General features: G+C 38.4%; 1 protein-coding gene across 1 annotated transcript in view; it reads left to right on the forward strand.

Annotated features, from left to right (window-relative positions):
- Positions 1-2646: 2646 nt before the first annotated feature.
- The window catches only part of LOC148324046 (ephrin type-B receptor 1-like), a 105407-nt gene continuing 87364 nt past the window's right edge, over positions 2647-20689 (forward strand). Inside the window, exon 1 of the mRNA XM_088314038.1 lies at positions 2647-2879. Within this exon, the coding sequence (XP_088170164.1) occupies positions 2786-2879 (94 nt within the window). The 5' untranslated portion in view covers positions 2647-2785. The remainder of the gene's footprint in view (positions 2880-20689) is intronic.

A 20689-nucleotide genomic window follows, 5' to 3' on the forward strand; every position in this document is an offset into this window, starting at 1 on the left:
GTACTAGGCCTGCCTTTATTTCAGGCTTCATGTTTGCTAAAACATACAATAAGCTTCTCTGATTCCGTTGGAAATATGATCCACATCATGGAAATGGAACTGTGATATGGCTATTTACCTTTTTTAAATGTCAATTTTTTTTTCATTCTTATTATTAATCCACATATCAACTCACATACGATATTCCAGTCATTAAGATGTAATTAATGCACTAAATTTTGTCAGGACAGTTTGAATGGAAACTGGTGTGTTCTTACAGTAATAATTGATGATTCAAACACAACAAATCACACACAAGCATAACTTGATAATTTAATAATGAGTAAGTCGGGATAATTTTAGTTTGCAGGGTTCATGTTTGATTTATTCTGCAACGGTGACTGAGGAGACTTCGGCCTATACTAAAAGTGTGATTGTGCATCTTGCCCTTTCATGTAAAGATACAAATGGAGGGTGAACAATGTGGTAGCACAGTATCATGTGGATTATTAGTTTTACCTTTTTGACCTTGATGCAAGCTCAATCAACACGGGTGTTACTCAGCCGCTGTCACTCTTTATAACAAATCAGCATTTGTCAGAAACTTAGATTGTTTTTAATGGGAGGTATAAAACGGAGAGAAAATACTCATAATAAAAATGAAAGACTTTACTGGCAGCTGATGGCTAGTCAAACATACAGTACAATATAATATGGTTGAATGGGCATTATAGCAGGAAAGTTGGAGAAGTTCATGTGCACGAGCTTTACTGTTTGACTGTGCTTTGCTTTTAGCCACATGATGATCAATGCCCATTTGGGATCTAAAGAGTCAAGCTACAACACAGCAAGTTGACAATGACTTCAACAATACACACTTCTAAACATTAGGGCCTCAAATAGTATCAAAGGGGATTCATTTTATGTTCATGTTATCAATTTCAGTTTTCATTTAGTCATTTTTGTGGATTTGTGAGCCACTGGTTGGACAATAAAATGTATGACCTAACAGGTGAATTGTAGAGTGCTTATGTTTATATTTGTCTCTCTCTCACACACACACAAAATAGTGTTAATGGGTGGTAATTAACTTTTGCTATTAATCAAGTCAAAATAGTTGACGCATTTAACGCATGCGCAGAACGAGCCTCCCATGCTTCCTATAATCCCATTCAGAAGTGCAGTGAGCACGTGAGCGGACAGTGTTTCAGTGATCTCAGACAATGCAATTTTGAGCTCGCATTGTCTGAGATCACTGAGATGGGTTCGGTCTACGTCAAGCTGTCGCCCGTATTCCCGGAAGTATTTGTGGCTATTTAAATGCTAGGCGCTAAAATAGCGTGCGCTGCAGCAGCATGGACTGTTTTTTGTGCTATAGTCCGCGCGTAGCAGCAGCAACGAGCTGCGTGATGCAGAGCCTCTCCTCTGTGGTGAAAAATGAATCAGGCGAACGAGACGGTGCTAAACGTGCCAATCGCAAAAGCGAAATTCAGAGTGAAGAAAGACCCCAAATAAATGCTGACGTTTGACAGAAGACTGACTAGAAACGCATTATTACGGAGAGCCAGCAGCTATGAACGGAAATTTTGTATTACAATCAATACATTTTTAGACAAAATAAGATGAGGGCATCATTATGACGTCATGACGAAGAGCACGTTATCAAACTTGTATTAAACATGTTTAATCTCATCAATGTTATTTGCTCTATTTTGCGCTAGAAACTACTGGGTTTTGAGATCTACACAATATTAGGTGTCAAAATTGTATTTTTAATCAAGTTAGCTTTGTTAAAGGACTATGTTTTTTATTGACAGAAGTTTATATTTATGTACAAAGAAAATGTACATTAGTACAAAATGTAAAACATTTTGTGGTTAAAGAAACCCATTTTCATGTACAGAATTATACAAATACAAAATTGTATTTGGTGGCAAGTAGTACAGTAGGTCTTGCCTTACTTGACCCATTTTTAACAACTTCAAAAAGTGCCTCCCTCACAAAACATATTTCCTGCCCTTGCATTTTTACAATAAGAGCTTTTATTGTTTGTAAATGTCACGATACATTGTACATCGCACTGTTGGCGTTATAAGCATTGCGCTCTATATATTCGACTGAAATCTTCCGCCGGGATTGTTAAGCAAATCCCCCGTTCCCCCCACCCAAATATTTTAAACTTGCATTGTTTTTCAGTTTTTTAAATATTTAGGCTTGCATAGCAATTTTCCCACACGTTAAAATCTTACATCAGTTTTTAAAGCGATTTTCAATGGACATTAAGTCTGCAGTTTTGCAGTTTGTAAACACGTATTTTTAAAGATGCAATTCAAATTATTATTATTATTGTTATTATTGTTATTATTATTATTATTATTATTAAAAATATTATTATTATTATTAACATTATTATTATTATTATTATTGAAACACGAGGTCGCTACTGCATTTTCGAGTTTGTTGCTTTTCTTCTGTTTGGCCACTTGGTGTCGGTCTTGGCTATCATGTGTTACCTGTCGGCTTGGGGTGTCGATCAGGCGCCAAAAGCAATATGATTGGTTAATGATCCGCCATCTTCTTCGCCGATTGGCCAGAAAAGTGTTGGAGAGGTGGTAATGATAGAAGTAGGAGAGCTCTCGCCTCTCAGCAGTCGTGAGCAGTGTGTGTGTGTGTGTGTGTGTTTGTGCACTCTTCAGTGGAAGTCCAGCGCAGTGCTTCGGCTTCCTTCTGTCTCGATGGTGATGTGACTCTTGCAGTGTAATCCTGACTTGTGCATCGGTGGGATATTGTTTGTGAATGCCGGATCATGGGAGAGGACAGGCGGATGCTCGCTGGAGCCATGCTGGCCACTTTTACTGCGGTTCTTCTGCGTGTGATCACTTCAGTGGATGCAGTGGAAGGTAGGTCTGCGAGCACATTTTTCTCTGCACTGTAAGCAATTTGGAATTAGAGATGAGTAATTTGGGCCAGTTAGACCTACAAAGTTTTAATTTTACAATGAAATGTGTTGGAGTGTCTCTGTGCCTTACTACACAATTATCCAAACATACACAAATGACGACTTCTCAATTCCATTCATTATTTTTATTCAAAAATCTGTGAAACAACCATGCATGATATGCCAATTTTCTGAGGATTATATTCACATTTTATTGAAGCAAGAAGTAATAATTGAGTCAAATGCTCATGGGTACTTTGGGTTATATAGACCAATTTGTCCAATATTTTTGACTGTGTCCCCTCTAATATGAATGCACCCACTGGTCCAGCATTATCAGACATTCTTCCTTCATGAAGACCAGAATGCTCAAATTTGCTTTGACATGTCAAATAAGTATTAAATCAATGTTTATTACTGGAGTTTAGATGGCTATCAAACTGCATGCAGAACTCATGCGCATGAGCAGACAGGCATGCTCATAGTTTTGCCTCTCATGCCGTGAAATAAGTTAAATATGAGCAAATCATCTCATTCAATGCAGTGCAGGTGTGTCTAAATGTAAGGACAATATCTTGTTAACATGTGATTCAAAATGATCTTTGTATTTTGGAGCTTCTTTGATTTTACAGAGCACCAAAAAAAAAAATCAAAAATTGCAGTTTCTAATGTTTCGGTTTTAACTTGGAACTCTTGTAAAACTGGAGAAGACTGACATTCAAAATAGGGTGCCATATTTTTCATACTATAAGATGCTACATTTTCCCCACCTTTTGAACCTTGTGGCTTTTAATGCGACACAGTTTATTTCTGAATTTTTAGTGAAGAGCTTTAAGCCGTCAATAGATTTAGTAGGGCTGGGTATTGATACAGATTTCCAAAAAGCGATTTGTTTTGATTCATACAGTGCCGATTGATTTTCAATTCAGTTAAGGAAAGATTTCACACAGTACCCATTTTACTTTAGAATAGAATAGAATAGAAATCCCTTTATTGTCATTGTACTCAAGTGTGCAACGAGATTAGAGGGCTCCCCTCTCCAGTGCAATACAACAATAATACAGACAAATATATAAATTAGATAAATAAAGAAGACAGTGCAATGGAATTCAGTACTGAATAGGGCATATAGAAACACATTCATATTGAAGATATTCTAAGAAGATGCAAATGGAAACATTTGGCTCTGAGTTGGTGTAATAACTGATTAATGACCTGATTAAACCAATAAATAATCATTTCAAGTAATTCCAACCACACCGCAGACTGTGTAAATATATTGGCTAAAACGCACTGTAAACTCATGACATTCACATTCCGTAGACTGTCTCACAAATTTTCAGTTCATTGTTGCCTTTGTGCTTTAAAAACGGAAAAAAACAAGTATGCAGAAACCTGCCTTCAAGCTCGTTGTCGCTTTTTTCAATGCTTCCGCCATGTTGGTTTGCATAGTGAAGATATCTTGTGTGTCGTGAGAAGTCACATGAATTAATGGAGAAAACATGTATTAAAAGGATTGATTTAAAGTAAACTCAATCAGTAGATTTGTTTAAACCCTACCCTATGATTTCTCCATAGTCTCATCACATAAGACCAATGGAATTGTCAGTCTTCTCTCAGCCATTAATGTGGAAGTCCCATTGACGCAGCAGTGTAGGAGCGAATATAGAAGATATAGTACATAGTTTATACATATGCAACCTGCCTCAGCAACATCCTCTGTTTTTTCTCTTCTTCCTGCTGCTGTCTTAAATAAGTGTGAGCTAAATCCTCTGTGGTGTTCTAATGGCGTGTGTAATGACAGACTGTGGCGAGGCGGCCCCTTTAGAGCACATGTAAATGCATTGCGGGGCACTTCTATTTTCGCTGGACACAACACTGAGCTTGTGTATTGGAGACACTGGTAGGATGGTTAGAGGAGGTGCAGTGGAGGTGATAGCTTGTTATGTCATTCCAGGGTAGGTAGTTGCCTAATAAACACAAAGCTCAAAGCTAAACTGGCACTTGGTATGCAATGGAGCCATTAAGACACTGCAATTTGTAACCTTGGAGCGATATTTTTGCACTCAAATGTCAATAAACAAGCTAGGCTGCAAGCCTCAGGTTGAAATGTTACGATGTGCACCTTTGCCACACACTATGACACAGTAACAAAGACGATTCATTACATACTGCGGGGCACAAAAGAGGAGGCCTGCACATTGTTAAGCTCTCAATAAATTATTTCATTCTCTTTTTAACAAGGCAATATTTTGAGCAGTAGGATGTTCTCCAGGGCTGCTTGTTAAAAATGATTTATCTGGATCTGGAATTTGTGGACCTAGTTTGTTTCCAATATTGCATTTCTTTTTTACACATTTTGCTCAATGTGCCCGTAGATGATTCTTCCCCCAACCAAATAAAAATTCTCCACTTCAATGTGGGCGTGGTCGCCACTTTCACTGAATTTAAGAGCATCAGTAGCATGGTGATCAAACGTTAGAACGTATCCCATGCCTGAACATGAATTTATTTCAATGTCGGTTTATCGTGTTGGGAAGTGACTTTGGCAGCCTTGCAGAGACACCGGCTTGTTGATTGTGCTCCAAAAAGGAGAACAGGTGTCCTCTCACATCTCCCGAGACTCTGCTGTTGGCAGAGCTTAAGTAAGTTTAATTTCTCCTAAATTGTCATGTTTGTTCAAGGAATGTGGTTCACGCATTCACTCAGTGTTTGTATCTTTGTTAAAATGTGTGCGATGTCATGAAAAGAAAGAAATATATTGTTGGCTCAGATAAACTTTGGGTTGTGTGGCTAAATCTGTCTGTGCCTGAACAAAATATGCAGTCAAGTCAGCAATCAATGTTGTCACTGCGGCTGATTTGTGACAGTGTTGAGAGCTTGAGGATTTCTATTTCTGTAGGATTTTCCATGCACTTGTAAATGGGGCAATATGGAGGCTTAAATGGAGCAGTAAAAAAAAGGCAAGCATGGGAAGAACACACCGTACACATTCCTTAAAAGAGGTTTTCATCCTTTATCTTTATGTTTTTACAGTTTTGGGAAAATATAGATTGAATGTATCACATGATATGCGGTATTTTTTTTGTTTGTTTTTATTTATTTTGAACATGAAAAAAAAAACAGTTTCGACCTTGGCTCAGGGGCTGCAGTGCAACAAAAGTGAGATAGTCCATTTGTAAAGTTTACTCAAAAATAGTTAATCGAAATGATTAATCAACAACTAATAGATTATCAAATTAATTGATAATCATTTCTGACAATCAATTAATAATTTCGAGACCTAGTTGAATTTAAAATTGTCCTAATTATCTGAATTTCAAGGTCTCAATATTAAGAAGTCTTATCACCTTTTTGGTGACTCAAACTAAATCTTTTGCTTTTACTTTGGAAAAAGCATGTCAAAGTTGTTGCCCCTTTTCTAAAAAAAATTACAGACAAAAGCTGTATCTGAATCTTTATTATTTTATGTTTGTGCATTTTCAGCACTTCATTTGGAATATTGTCCTGTTTATTAATAAAGGGTCCGAAATTAAAATGACTTTTTTTGATCAATTATTTGACAAAATATGTTACAGATGGATTAATTAATAAACTAATCATTATTGCGACCCTAATTGAAATACAAAATCAAATGAAATCCAATCAGACCAACCAAATGACACCAGATTTGGATGCTTAGATAAAGTATGAATTCATACATTTGAATAATCCGTGAAGTCAGTCGTGGAAGGTGCGGTTGAGAAATGTTGAAAAATGTTTGTATGGATGCTGGAAGTTGCAAACATATTCAAAGATAAAAAACATAATCAAACAGAACACCAAACATCCCCAGCTCAGGCTGGATGTGCTGTCCATTAGCCAGAGGTGAAGCGCTGAGGAGAGCAGTGCACCACACAGGATTGACGTGATCCCTCCCTAATCAGCATTGCCACTCGGCCAATCACATGACACCTCCAAGAGGACCTCAGGGCCTTGACAAAAGCAAGGTCCATAGAGTGAGTGCCATTGTATACGCACATACGCACTACATGCTACGCTTGCATACTGTGCAGCATGCTCTGCCAGCTCATGTTTTAAACATGCTGCTTGTTTATTCATGTCGTGACGCGTTATCAGTGTGACAGACAGATAGTTGAACTGAGGAGAAGTGGTAGCTTGGAAGATCCTTCACACGAGCCCAGAAGCTTTTATTCCAGTGGGCCTTCTGCAGTCTGTTTTCCAAGGCCTTCACTATGAATTATTAATGTCCTTTCAGCATTTTGAGTACATTTGTTTGCGTTCTCCCATCAGGTACTGAAAACCTTGAAGGAATATTTACCTACTGCTTCGAGGCTTGGGGTTCACGCACCGAGATGGGAATCAAAATGTGTCTTGTGTTCGACGCAGTCCCCGGTTATAAATAATAACTTGTTTCCCACAAGACACCTCCAATGTTAACTGTGATGTGATTAATGAGTTCTGGTTGTGTGAAAATATTTCCTTAACTCCGAATTTTCACATCTTTGCTGTGAATTTTCACACAACTGAACAACTTTGTCATGGCACTCTACAACTGATGAGTCATGTCAGTTACTGCACATTTGCCGAAATTCGAAAAAGTAATTCATCAGTGTATTATTAACTGGGTTGAAACCCCCAAAACAACTTTTTTTCTTCATCCTGATAAACTGTAGAAATATGTCTTCATGCCCTGGTGATTATTTGGACATTTATAGCATGTTTGCAGTAAATATTGTTGATACACTTAAATTTGACATTTAATGTTAATGTAGTGAACTAATACTCTCTTGCAGGGCATGCATTACAGTTGACCAACCCTCTTAGACCAACTATAACGTGCATGAACAAGCAACACAAAAACGGGGGGATTTTGTAGATATTTAAACTGCTTAAAATATGCATCCATGTAAAAAATAAATAAATAAAATAATTGATTCACAACGCCATATTAACTATAGCTGCTCTCTTATGTTTCTGCTGTAAACAAACATTGTTGCGGATTGCGTTTGTGGATGGCTGCAGCGCCAAACTCGCACTCAAACGCACTCACTCGATACGCAGGGCAGGGAGTTAAAAAAAAATCGAATTTAATCGAAATTGTGTGCCGAAAATCGAATCAGAGCTTGAGTGAGTCATAACATCCCTGATTGCCTCTGCCGCCTAACAGACCCCACTCAAAATAAATAAGTAAAATAAAGAGTCAAAATACGCTGGTCGGCTATCTAGCCCGGGATGTTGAAAGTGTGGTGAAAAGTCGCTTGAACTCGTCAAGTTGTACTGTACTCCAATGTCAATTAAGACCACATGATTATAGCATCCAGCAACAATTGCAAAGGAATAGGCTTCGGTTGTCATTAGTCGACGGCGTCCCAAGAAGCAGGCCGCCCCAAGGCAGTTCTACGGCTGTCGGACGGGGTGACCGCTGAGGGAGCCTCAGCTGCGCCTCTCAGTCAAGTAAATGGGACTATGTACTCAGAAATTCTTATGCCATGTTTCAATATTTACAATAAATATTGTGTTTAGATAATAGGAAGCTTCGGCTGGTTGTACGTTAGTGTATTTGAAATGGCTTTCAATAGCGACCTAATTTGTAGTATTTGAGTCTTTTTTTCCCCAATAATGGGCCAATAATTGGTCTGATAAGTATTCTGCATCCCAACCTTTAACAGTGCATTTGCTTTCAAATCTATGGGTGCAGTCTTAGATAAATTCTTATTATGCATGATCAGGAAGTGAACTCCAAGAAGCAGTAACTCTAAAGATGTTTTAACATTCAGTTATTTTCCAAAGGGCATGACCTATCAGTGCTTCGGCCACTAAAAGAAGTATTGAAATTGATTGTGATTTATGTTTTACAGTTTTAAAGTAGATGACCAATGTCACACAACTGAGAGTTGTGTGACATTGGTCATCTACTTTAAAATTAGATTAAAAGATCCTCAATAGGGAGAGTGTGGAATTTAGCTTTTGTGCATTTGGTTCAATATGAGCGAATGTATTTATTTTCCCATATTTACACAATTTAAGAATATTTTGAGAGTGAATGTCGGGTTATCATCCGAGCTTTGGCACGTTGCCATGAAGACTCTCTTTTTTTGTCATGTTGTCATGCTGCCCTTCTACTCATTAGCATGTGTACAATTTAAAAACCCATATGAAGTCCATATGCAGTAATGCATCACACGCAATATGAACATGTTAATTCTGCATGATTTCTGTCTTCACCAGACGCAACCAGCTACAATACAAACTGTTTTCCAAAAGCAGCGGGCAATGCTGACATGTTAAAAGAAGCTGAAACCGATTTTAGCTCAATAGACAAAAAGAAGCGTCCATCTTGTAAAACACTTCCCCAACAAATACAAAAATGATGTGCATTATCAACAGAGGCGCCGTAAACAATTTGGTATGTTTTCAAATGAGCGCCAGAGGTTGTTGTTTGGTGCTATTTTTTTCTGGACCAAACAACATCATGTTTGAACTTAAAAAAATTTACCTCGTATCTCGCCAAGGTTTATCATCAAAACGTGTGGATATGTCATTTTAATAAAATTGAATGAACAGTTTTTCTTTTTTCCCCTCAGTACAGTTTTTTTTTCTAATAACAACAACATAATTATTTGGCGATATAGGTTTAGATCACGATTATCGATTGTATTGCGATTTGCAATTCAATATCAAAGTTATTGCTATTTTTCTCAAATTCTTTTCTTATATTATGATATTTATAACTTTTTATTTTTTATTTTTTGCTCCGGCTGCATGGCTCCGGTACTGGGTCATTCAGATGACATAGTGTGACTCTACTAAATGCTTAAGCCTGCGGATTCGTCGCAACAAATTAGCTCTAGCTCTACGCTGCCATCTGCTGGAGGAAATTGGTATCTTCAGCTTTGTTTTTTGAAAAATTGTGAAAATCGATTCTGAACTTTGACATTGATTTATTCACTCTTAGAATATAAAATCCCAATAGTTGAGCCAATTGATTTTTTTTTGTACACTTCTAATAATTATACCAGGACTACACAATGGAAGCCTATTGAAACAATTTCCTTTAAAAAAAATAATTTTCTTTTTTTTAATAAAAATACTTTAAATTAATATTTAGCACAACTGAGTTGCATAGCCCGTTAGAAAAATGAATTGCCCACCTCTGACCTGAGATTAGCTGGTTTACTGTACCAGCGATTGAGACTGGATTTTCAGGGTAGTTGGCCAAATTTCTGTGAAAATTTGCTGCTTTATTCATTGAGTCTGCTAAAAACTAAAACAAAACACAACTGCATGTATGAAATATGTTACTACGTAGTAACAAGGGTGGCTTGAGAGTGACCGGGGTGGTCATGACCACCTTTAGCCACCATGTAGCTCCGCCCCTGATCATATAATATCCCATAGTGGCACACATACTGTTCGTAGGTAATTTTGCATACAATTGATTGGTAAATCACCCAATCTTTAGAAAACCACATTGAGATTTCAGTCAAAGTTGCACTTGATATTTCTCAGTCTTTAAAGGATTCACAATTATGATTATTTATTTCTGTGCTTCTTGTGAGTGTGCCTGCTGCCAGCCTGTTTAGGAATTCTGTCATGGGCGTACAGTCTCACAGCGAGCCATGCTGGATGGTGACGTCTGTGTCAACAAAAGGAAAGAAAAGTTTAAATGAGGACAAAACGGGTGTGTGGTGTTAAAATTGGGGCTGTAGATTTGGTTATCCTATACTGAAATTTATATAGAATAATTGGGATTCGGATAAAAATAAAAAGGAAGTATTTTTTTTATTTTTGTTTTGTTGAAGATACAGAAGGCAGCAAAAACAACACATTTCCACTTAATAACAAAATAGCCAACCGGTTTCCATTTTTAGGTAATTTTTCAACTTTCATATTTGCATTTAAACTGTGCATAGAAGCACACTATTTTCCTCTCTAGAAATATTAGTGACAATTTAGATAAAGTTCTCTTCTTCAATTTTGATCTATGAGACAAAGTGCCATCAGAACCACAGTTTTGTTGGCTGAAACAACACATTAATCAATGCAATTAAGTCTGCACAGTTGGTGTTATAAGGATTGTGGTATTGTAACGTATGCCCCAGTAGCAGGTGGGAGGTGTGGGTTACGTGATGTCACAATCAAGGAAATACAGGCACGCTTGAACACTCGCTGTTGCCTCAGGTCTCTTCCAACACAAACAGTTGCTTGTGGCGCTTTTGACGCGTTCTGAGGCAATTTTGGTCATTTGCCCATTTCGGGAGTAGGTTCATCACACGCACAAGGGACGAGTCATGGGCCGGACTAAAATCAACTTCTGGCCTTTGTTAATCGAACCCTTTTTTTAAATTTGTCACACCCTGCCCCTGCCCCAAAAATGGGTGACCGTTTTGCCCCCGGGACGTACTGCCAGCTCTTGTCTTATGATCATCAGTCTATCCCAAGCCAACCTCGCCCTTGCCAACCTCTGTAGTCGCAAATTGCCTCTTCAGACACCCACTACCTGTATGACTCTCAGCAGCAAGTTGACATGACGAACGAGGGCACCACCGTGCTTATCCCACTAACTCGAAATGCAAATGAGCGTAGTCTACAAGTGAATTTTCTTTTGAATTTTTTTTTCCACCCACATTGCCCATACCAAAAAAAAAAAAAACAGGCCTGACAATTAATAAAGTAGTATTTAGCACGCACTGTGATCTATGTATTATTGGACATACAAATTTGGTGATTTAGGGTCACGACGCTTGCTCCATTCAGCGGTTGCGCAGATACCAGCCGCAAAAAAATATATCAAATGGCAATTGAGCTGGCTGAAGCTAGCAACAAGAGGCTAAACCGGACTCATGCAGAGTCTTGCTGGTCGTGTGCCTGTCCCTTTTTTTGTTCTTCTTGCTACATCACATCTTCTTTTTGCCGGTGTTGTTTTAGTCATAAAAGTATTTTGCTTCCAACTTGTGGTGCATAAGCGTCAGCAGCAAAAATATTTAAAAAAAACAAAACAAAACAATAGATTTACCGTTCACTTTTGCTATAAAAATACAAAATGGTGCAAGTCAATTTTTCATCAACTTGCACCATTTCATATTTCACGGTCAAATTGCATTCGGGGGCACACTAGAGCCCTGCATAGACCACTCATTTAGTCCATCCGGGGTCAACAAGACTGACAGAAAAGCACTTCTACAAATTATTTGAAGGCACTGTCATAAACCCTCATAAACTGCTGTTTTAGGATGGTTATGCATCTTATTTTTGCAGAATTCTGTAGCTGTTCCTCTTCTGTTTTTTTACATGCTGCAAAACCAGGGCAGCATTGACAGTCAGGGGAATGAAGATGAAAATTTTATTTTGGCAGCACTTGTCAGCATGACACTTAGAGTTGTCAAATTTCCATCAAAGGTAGAAGAAAATAGGTTAGGATGAAAGATTTCAACTTTCAGTGTCATTTTTCGTGGCTTTTACTACCTTGTAATTTAATCGAGCAAATTGCACTACTGTGGAATCCATCCATCAAGCCATTATCTGTACCGCTCGTCCTCACAAGGGTTGCGGGGATGCTGGAGCCTATCCCAGCTATCATCAGGCAGTAGGTGGGGTACACCCTGAACTGGTTGCCAGCCAATCACAGGGCACACGGAGACGAAGAACCATTCGCCTCACACTCATGCAGAGGGGAAATTTAGAGTGTCCAAACAACTTGCCATGCATGATTTTGGAAACCGGAGTACCCGGAGGAAACCCTCGCAGGCACGGGGAGAACATGCAAATTCCACACAGGAAGGCCGGAGCCGGAATCAAACCCACAACCTCTGCACTGTGAGGCCATCGTGCTAACTAGTCGGACCACCGTGCCGCCCCTACTGTGGAATTTTTAACCAATAAATTACTGCACACAATCGGTTTGGACGACGGTCTACTTCAGATCTGTGATCTGTGATTACCATGGCCAATTTTACATCATGCGTAAGTGGAGGTCTGCTGAAATTTTATTATAAACATACTTTGTGAGCCTCAATTATCTGCATGGACTCAGCAAGTCTATGTCAGAAACTTTGCACACTTCTCCTGCGCTGAATTTAAAAGGGATGAGTATAGTCGTTTTCATCAACCAGGAAGTGAGTCGGGTGTGTTTACTCCCCCAGCAGTGCAGAGTCCCTTTTCTACTTGCGCCCATCTTCGGTAATTCCAAAGGAAAGAAAACACCACCCAAGTGCACAGTTTAGACTTGACTTTGCACTATAATTGCACTGGGTACAAAAGTAGTCGTTTAAATTACAAGCCTTTTATGTTTTCTAGACAACAAATGCTGCATTTAAAGTAAACCTGCAAAGATGCTGCTTAAAATTACAATGTCATGCCTCAAATGAAGTCATTGATAATCAAAACTGCGACCCAAAAAAAAAAAATCTATTTGAGGCTTGTTTACATGAGCACTGTGGATCCCGTCCTTGAAAATCACATTGTCATACCTTTAGAAATTCAGTCTTGCCTCCCTTTTGGCTTTACTAATATTAACACCTCCAATAGTACAGTCTGCTACCCTGCAGTAAATCATTCTTCATGTTGGCATGCCCAAGCTTCATACCGTGCAAGCATGTGTCTCCCCGTGTCCCCTGTTGCATCCTCTGAGATATCACAGTGTCTCATTGAGCTGCCGGATGCCTCCAAGACTGGTGTCAGTGAAACATCTGTCAACAGATTGACCCTCTAAAGATAGAAGCTGTCCGAGGAGATGCACAAGATGCATGGTGGCATTTTTCTTGTTATCCCTTCATTCGTGTCATTTCCTCTTGCAAAGACTAACTGACAAACATGCTGACATATGCACAGTAATCACATCCAAGAACAATTTGTGTTTAGAAAATGCAAATGAGAGAATTACACATCTTGATTGAAAAGTACGGTAAGTTGAATGGAAGCTATGCTATAGAGGTTGAAGTTTTTGTTCCCAGCGTAACAGGAACATTTTGGGAACTCAGGACATTCCGAATCCGTCGACACTTCACTATTTCAAAGTCAGCGACGTCAATTATAAGAAGAAACAAAGACACAAAATAACTGTCAGTTAGTTTAAATTATTTACGGGCAGCATTCTTGTGAATAAATCCTTCATTCTCTAGTTTTAATCTTTTAATTTATCTTGACTGATGCTTGCTTTTAATCCATCCATCATCTGAACCGCTTCTCCTCATGAGGGTCGCAGGGGGGCTGGAGCCTATCCCAACAGTCTTTGGGCAGTAGGCGGGGAACACACTCAACTGGTTGCCAGCCAATCACAGAGCACACAAAGAGGAGCTGAGCTGAACTCTCTTAAAGGGCCAGTACTCGAAACAGCGTTGCATGATTTCATTCTGCTCTTCTGCTCTCACTGTAGAAAAAGAACAGCACACAATCATTTATTGTGAAACAGTGTGGACCACAATAAACACAATTTTTGTTTTTTAGTTTTACTCTTGTTCGGCCCCCTGCTGCTTCCCCTATTCCTCCTCCTTCTTGTTCTTCTTCCCCTTCTTTTTCGTGTCATTCTTCTCCACGAACGTGCCCAAGTACGCACAGTTGGTAGTGGCGCTTTTGACGCATTCTGATGCAATTTTTGTTATTTGCCCAATTCACAGAGCAGGTCGAGATCAACTTTTGGCCACCTCGCGACCACATCACACGCACAAGGGACGATTAGTGGGCCGGTCTAAAATCCACCTCCGGGCTTGCTTAGTCAAACCCTTTTTCAAAATTTTTAACCCACCGCCCCAAAAATGGACGTCCGGCCAGGCTGGAGGGCCAGACCGTTCCGCCCCCGGGGAAGGACTTGCCTTGCCTTGTGCATCTAGAAATGCTGAGATTGGTTGGCGACCTGTCCAGGGTGCAGATTTCTTTCACCAAATAAGATGGGATAGGCTCATGCACATACACACCCTTAATGAGGCTAAGTTATAGCAGATGGATGACTCTCAAGTTCCTGATCTAAGAATATTGTGATATTTTTTTAAAACAAACTTTAATTCTAATTGCACTAATTGCCAACCATTTTAGATTTGTTTGAGAATAAAAAACTGTTTTTGACTGATGAAAACTCATTTATGCAACAAAGGATTAGTATCACCCCCATCCAAACCCTGAAAATGCATGTTTCAAAAATCAACAATGTCGCTATGTCACTTTACATCCCACTTATTCATGAAAGGAGGAGCACATGCTTTTGTGTGTTTGCCTCTCAACATGCAGAATTGAGCATGACAAGGCCTCGCCACAAAAAGTGAGCATTTATTGTGATAACTCCCATAACATTACTTAACTGCCATTATCACAGCATCTGCGTCTGTACTCTTTTATTTAACTCTGAGTGGACAAAAGTTGGAACGGTTTTTATGGAGTGTTGCCACAAGTCAGCTTGAAAATCCGCTCACTGCCTCCAGCAGTTGCCATCAATTCTGGTTCAGGGATTATTAGCATCTGCTAACGTATTTAAGTGCCAGCTCTTTAACGACTGCTTTTAATGACAACTGAAGCAGCAAATTGTTCAAGCCCTCCACAGTCTGTGTTCCTTAATCAAGTAGATTACTTGATTTAAAATTCAAACACTACTTCTACTGGTGTTTACATTGATATGTGACTTATGCATACATTTTGATTCAATGTACTTTCTACAAAAAAACAAAAGGCCATTCAGTGTGATCATGCAGTCCGTGGACCGCCAGTTGCCCATCTCTGTTCTCGACTCAGAGCAAATTCTTTTTATTGCACGTTAAAATTGTAACAAATGTGTTTTTAATCGATCCCATTTTCTTTTGTTGTTTAGTTTTTTAAATCAGGAAAATACTATTTATTTTATGAATAGTATTAATTATTATTTATTTAATTATGTATTAATAATTTTTAATAACATTTATATTATTTTTAATTTTATCAATATGTTTTGGATAAATCAGTCAATAAATAACCATTTGAAAAATGCTCCTTGGAAATAATGGATATGGCCACACCCCCTCCCAACCCTCCATCTCTTGGTGGGAGCCACGCCAGAGACCTATCACAATTTGCCCTTTTAAAGTCATTGTAAATACATCACTGATATTGTCAAAATAACGGGACAAACCGGCCCCAAAATGTATGCGGACATCTCTACTTTGTCAACCTCTGAAAACCTCACAAAACGATTCGCCTTTTCATGGCTAACTTAAAGAGAAAAGGAGCTGCTTACATGCAGTTTCTATAATGTCTGTTTTATTTAACAAGTCACCAAGATACGCAAACAAAAGGTATTAAGAGAAGCTTTTTATATATATATCAGATTTGAATCCATGAGAGCTATCTTGCTTAGTTTCACCAAGGCCATTCGGAAGCTATGCGTGTTTGGACTGTCAGAAGCTGATTTTGTTTTGCTAATTTTGTCTGCTTAGTGGCCGAAAAATCATTGCTACCTTTTGCAGTGCTGTAAATTTCAACACCACCGTAACGGCTACTGTTAGCTGCGGGGGAGAAGCATCCATGTCTGGCTGCCTCCTGAAACTTTAGGCAAGACAAGGCAGTTTTATTTATATAGCACATTTCATCCAAAAGGCAACTCAATGTGCTTCACACAAGAAGAGACACAACACCTACATGCAATTACAAAAACAGCTGTTAAGGACATTGTAAAGAAAATATACGTGGACATTTAAACACATTAAAAGAAAATTTAATAAAACATTTAAAAATAAAGAAAAGAAATAATAAGACTCCTCTTATGACCAGGTAGTCATAGTCAGTACAGATTACTGAGAGCATTTCTTTAAATTCCTCCAAAAAGTCTTGACTGTCTATAGATGATTAAAACAATAATCTGTGGATCACCTTTTACAAAAAAAAAAAACTGAGCGTTGCAAATGCCTGAAAACTACACTACTTTTTATTTTGTGGTGGTGATCGTGGTTTTTGCTCATATGAGCTCACGATTGATGTTTTATATTTTGTCTATTTACTTTTCTTAATTTATTTTATGGATGCACAATATTGGAAAAACATACAATATTGATGTTCAATATAGCGCTAGCAATATTAAAATGTACCTAAAGAAACATTTCTATTTTTATTTTTTTGAGAATTACATAATTTTTTTGTGCTGCAAAATAAGCAAGCTCCATTATGTGAACCGCCTTTCCCTGACAAGGGTCCTTTTTTCACTTTTTAATTTGGAAATATGTATATGTGTGCTTCGGTCCTTGTGGGTGGTGTGATTGTGGTGTTGGTGGGGGGTTCGATTTTAGCAATATGAAGCATTTTGAGTTGCATTGTCATTTATAAAAAGCACTCTACAAATAATGTTCGTTCATTGGCAAAAAACTAGGAGAATTTTATAATCGTTTGTGATTCTGAAATCAATATTCATTTTTGGTGATCAAAATTTACTTCAGGAAAGTCACATGCCAGCTCCCCATTTTACAAGTTATTATGTAAAATAAATAAAACGGATTTCTTTTTTTGATAGGATAAATGGTGATTATTTCTTTGATGCTGAAGCTGGGAGAATAAACATTTTCATCCACTTTAATGCTTGTATGCAGTTTTCTGTTCATTAAGATTTTGTGTTGCACCTCGCTTGCTTTCATTTTTGACTGGCAGCTCTGGGGCACCCTTTGAAAACATTGGCACTCTCTTGATACTATTGAACTCTTGCTGCAGAGATGTGACAGTCAGACTCCCCAAATGTATGACATGCGACCGACCGAAAGTTATAAAATAGGTGCCTTGATAAAGTATATTTAATGGTTCAACAAGAACTTTGACAATACAGTGTGAATCAAAATTTTTTGAAACACTCTCACATCCTGTGTTTTTTCTTTTTTTTTTTAATTTAAAAATGTCCTGAAATGGAAATAATGACCTCCTACATTGCACGCATGATGGTCAGAGTGCTTATATAGTCCAGTCTCTCAGCGGCGTAATTTATAAGCGCGGACTCCGCTCGCATTATGGACATAACCACCCAGAAGCCACCAATGGGGATGGCAAAGGTTTGACAGGACGCACAGATCCTCCCTCTGTCAGTTAAGCTCATCTCCTGCCTCTGGCTCGTCCAAAATACTCGGCACGCCGTTGGTTTTTAATGTCACCTGTGTGGCGTACCCCCTTTCTAACTCTAAATCAGTCCTTGTACCAGAGTACGAATGTCCTTGAGCACTCCCAGGGCTAGACAAAACTTACGTAAGTACACCTTTTGTAAAAATTAAGGAATACCATGCCAATGTGCATTTTGTTTGTGGTTCTTAATTGACTGTTTGCAAATTTTTGCTATGTACTATGGCGTTGTTTTTGTTTCTGTCCTCCTCATTATCCAATGTGTGTCTACTGTCCTTATTGCTCAAGTTATGTCTCGTTAGACCCCAGATTATATTTAATTACTTTACTTTTTGTCATTCTTCTGACATTACTTCACACTTGGTCCTTAAGTCGTCGAGATTGTGGAGAACTATTGATGAAATTGTTTGGTTAACCCAAAAATGTCAATCGAGACAAAATACGCTTAAGAATTTAGATTCTTCAAATTAGGCACGGTTTGACAAGACATCTTGGTATTTTCTCAGTCATCTTAACAGTGTAGAGATGGTTTATGACCGGGAGTGACTTTCAGCTCAGAGCTGTGCATTATCAAGAGTTATTTTTTTAATTGCTTGACCTCTTAAGACCGGCATATGGAGCGCCGGCCCTCTAGTGGCGCTGTCCTGCGTGTTTTATATGTCTCCGTACTCCAACACAGCTGATTCAAATGACCAGCTCATCAGTTGGCTCTGAAGAAGGGTTTGGAACACCCCTATCTTAATGAGTTTGAAATGATTTGAATTTGAAATTTTTTCCAAACTTTTGGCGGTTGTTACTGTATATCAACCTGTACATGGAATGTGCCAGTGTGTGCGACGAGGGCTACCATAAACTCATCGCTAATCTAAAATCCTATCAATTCTATTGAATAAGGTCACAGGTACCTCTCGTGCAAGATGCTGCAGTGGCCCGAGATGGCTCACCATCGACAGTAAACATGCATCTTAGATGAACCTATTTAATTTATTGCTAGTGAGAAATTAGATTATAGATGTAGAAGATGCACATTAACGTTCAAAATCTAAAATTGAGTAATTATCTTAAAGATCATTAACAGAACCGTAAAGAGTGGAGTTCATCGATATTGCAATTTTTAATAATTCAAACCTGGGGCCAGTTCAGTACCAGGGCACATTTTCTAACCATTTGTTTTCTCCTATTAATTTTGGTCTACAACAATACACTTTGCGAGTGAATATGCAAGATTGTCCGATATTGACATACTAATTGCGGTCCTCAAGCCTGTCGTTGAGTTTAGTTTACTTCAAAATTGCTAGCACTAACAGCTCCAGTGTTATATGTGCTATCGGCGAAATGTGTTGCATTTATTCGGATGGTCCCGGCTACAGATAACAATTGAAGACGAGATACACAAGGCCTGGCTTTCCGAAGTGCCTGTTGTGGCGACGTTCTCATCAAAAACAATACATGGACATTGAAAATAAGTAATAACTTGTTCAATTCCAATCCGCTTTTCACGAAGTTTTTATTTTTTCCTAATGTTACAGCATTATTATTAAAGAACTTTTGGAAAAAAAGAGACAAAAAAAAACACCCACACAAGAAAGAAGATCAATTCAACCTGCTGGCACAATTTTATGAGTCATCCAAGTTGAAAAGATTTCTGCAATCTTAGCATCACAGTCATTTTGTGAGCACCAAAAAGTTGGCGGACAATGGCTCGCAGTACGCCATGAGATATATCATCAGTTGTCATCCGCTTCCAACTGTGTGTAATGAGAACTTCAGAAAATGCGTGATTTGATGGACAAAAGATTTCACTTATCAATCTTATGCCACCAAGCTGCCACACTACAAACATGTGCAAAATTAAAATTAGCGCTAAATGAAATTTTTGAAACAATGAGGTGGCTGAATGCAAATAACGATTCCTAATATTTATGAAAGAATAAACTAATTAAAACAAACCCATAATTGTTAACTATTTCTGGAAAAAAAAAGCCCCTCAAGGCATGTTGGGTAGTGGGCATAGCAGTTTGCATTTTGAGTCTCAACCAAACACAAAGAATAACAAAACTAAGAAGCACAGATTTTTAAGTTTTTCTGATAATTGAACGTCAGAGACGTTATGTCACCTGCAGCCGGGTAGTCGGCAGGTCGAGGCAAGACGCTGCAGCAGCGAGCTATAGCAAGTTAAGCAACTAGGGTCAGCTGACTACTACTGTCTGCTAAACACGCTTCCACTCTTAACTCAATAATCACAGCTTGCCATCCTCTTGCCTCCGTGGCAGCGAATAAGCTACACTCTTACTAGTCTTGGAAGTATCGTTCTCACGTAGTAATTATGAGGAGTAATTAACAACGCAAAAGAAGGAAAACCTACGCTAAACGCAAAGATAACCTATCATTCTCGTAAAAGACCGGAATTAAGCAGTTGGGTGAACTGAGTACATTTCACAGAGGTTTGGCTGGAAACACGTTAAAGCGGAGCGTATTCAACTTTGGAAAGCAAAATAGCGGGCAATTTAACAAGTGTCTGTACAGAAAATGAATACAAAATATTGCTACACACAGAGCTAAAAAGGAAATGTGCTATAGCATCACGCTTATAACATTACAAATGTGATTTGATTTCACTATACAGTCCTTAGTTCTGCATAATAACATAATACATTTTCTGAAAAATTACCTGTAGAGCTCATCTTTTTATATTTTATTTCCCTTTTTTTATCA

Source organism: Idiotropiscis lumnitzeri, chromosome 13 (assembly GCF_059441095.1).
Source record: "Idiotropiscis lumnitzeri isolate Australia: NSW breed Sydney's pygmy pipehorse chromosome 13, RoL_Ilum_1.0, whole genome shotgun sequence".
NCBI classification, from domain to species: domain Eukaryota; kingdom Metazoa; phylum Chordata; class Actinopteri; order Syngnathiformes; family Syngnathidae; genus Idiotropiscis; species Idiotropiscis lumnitzeri.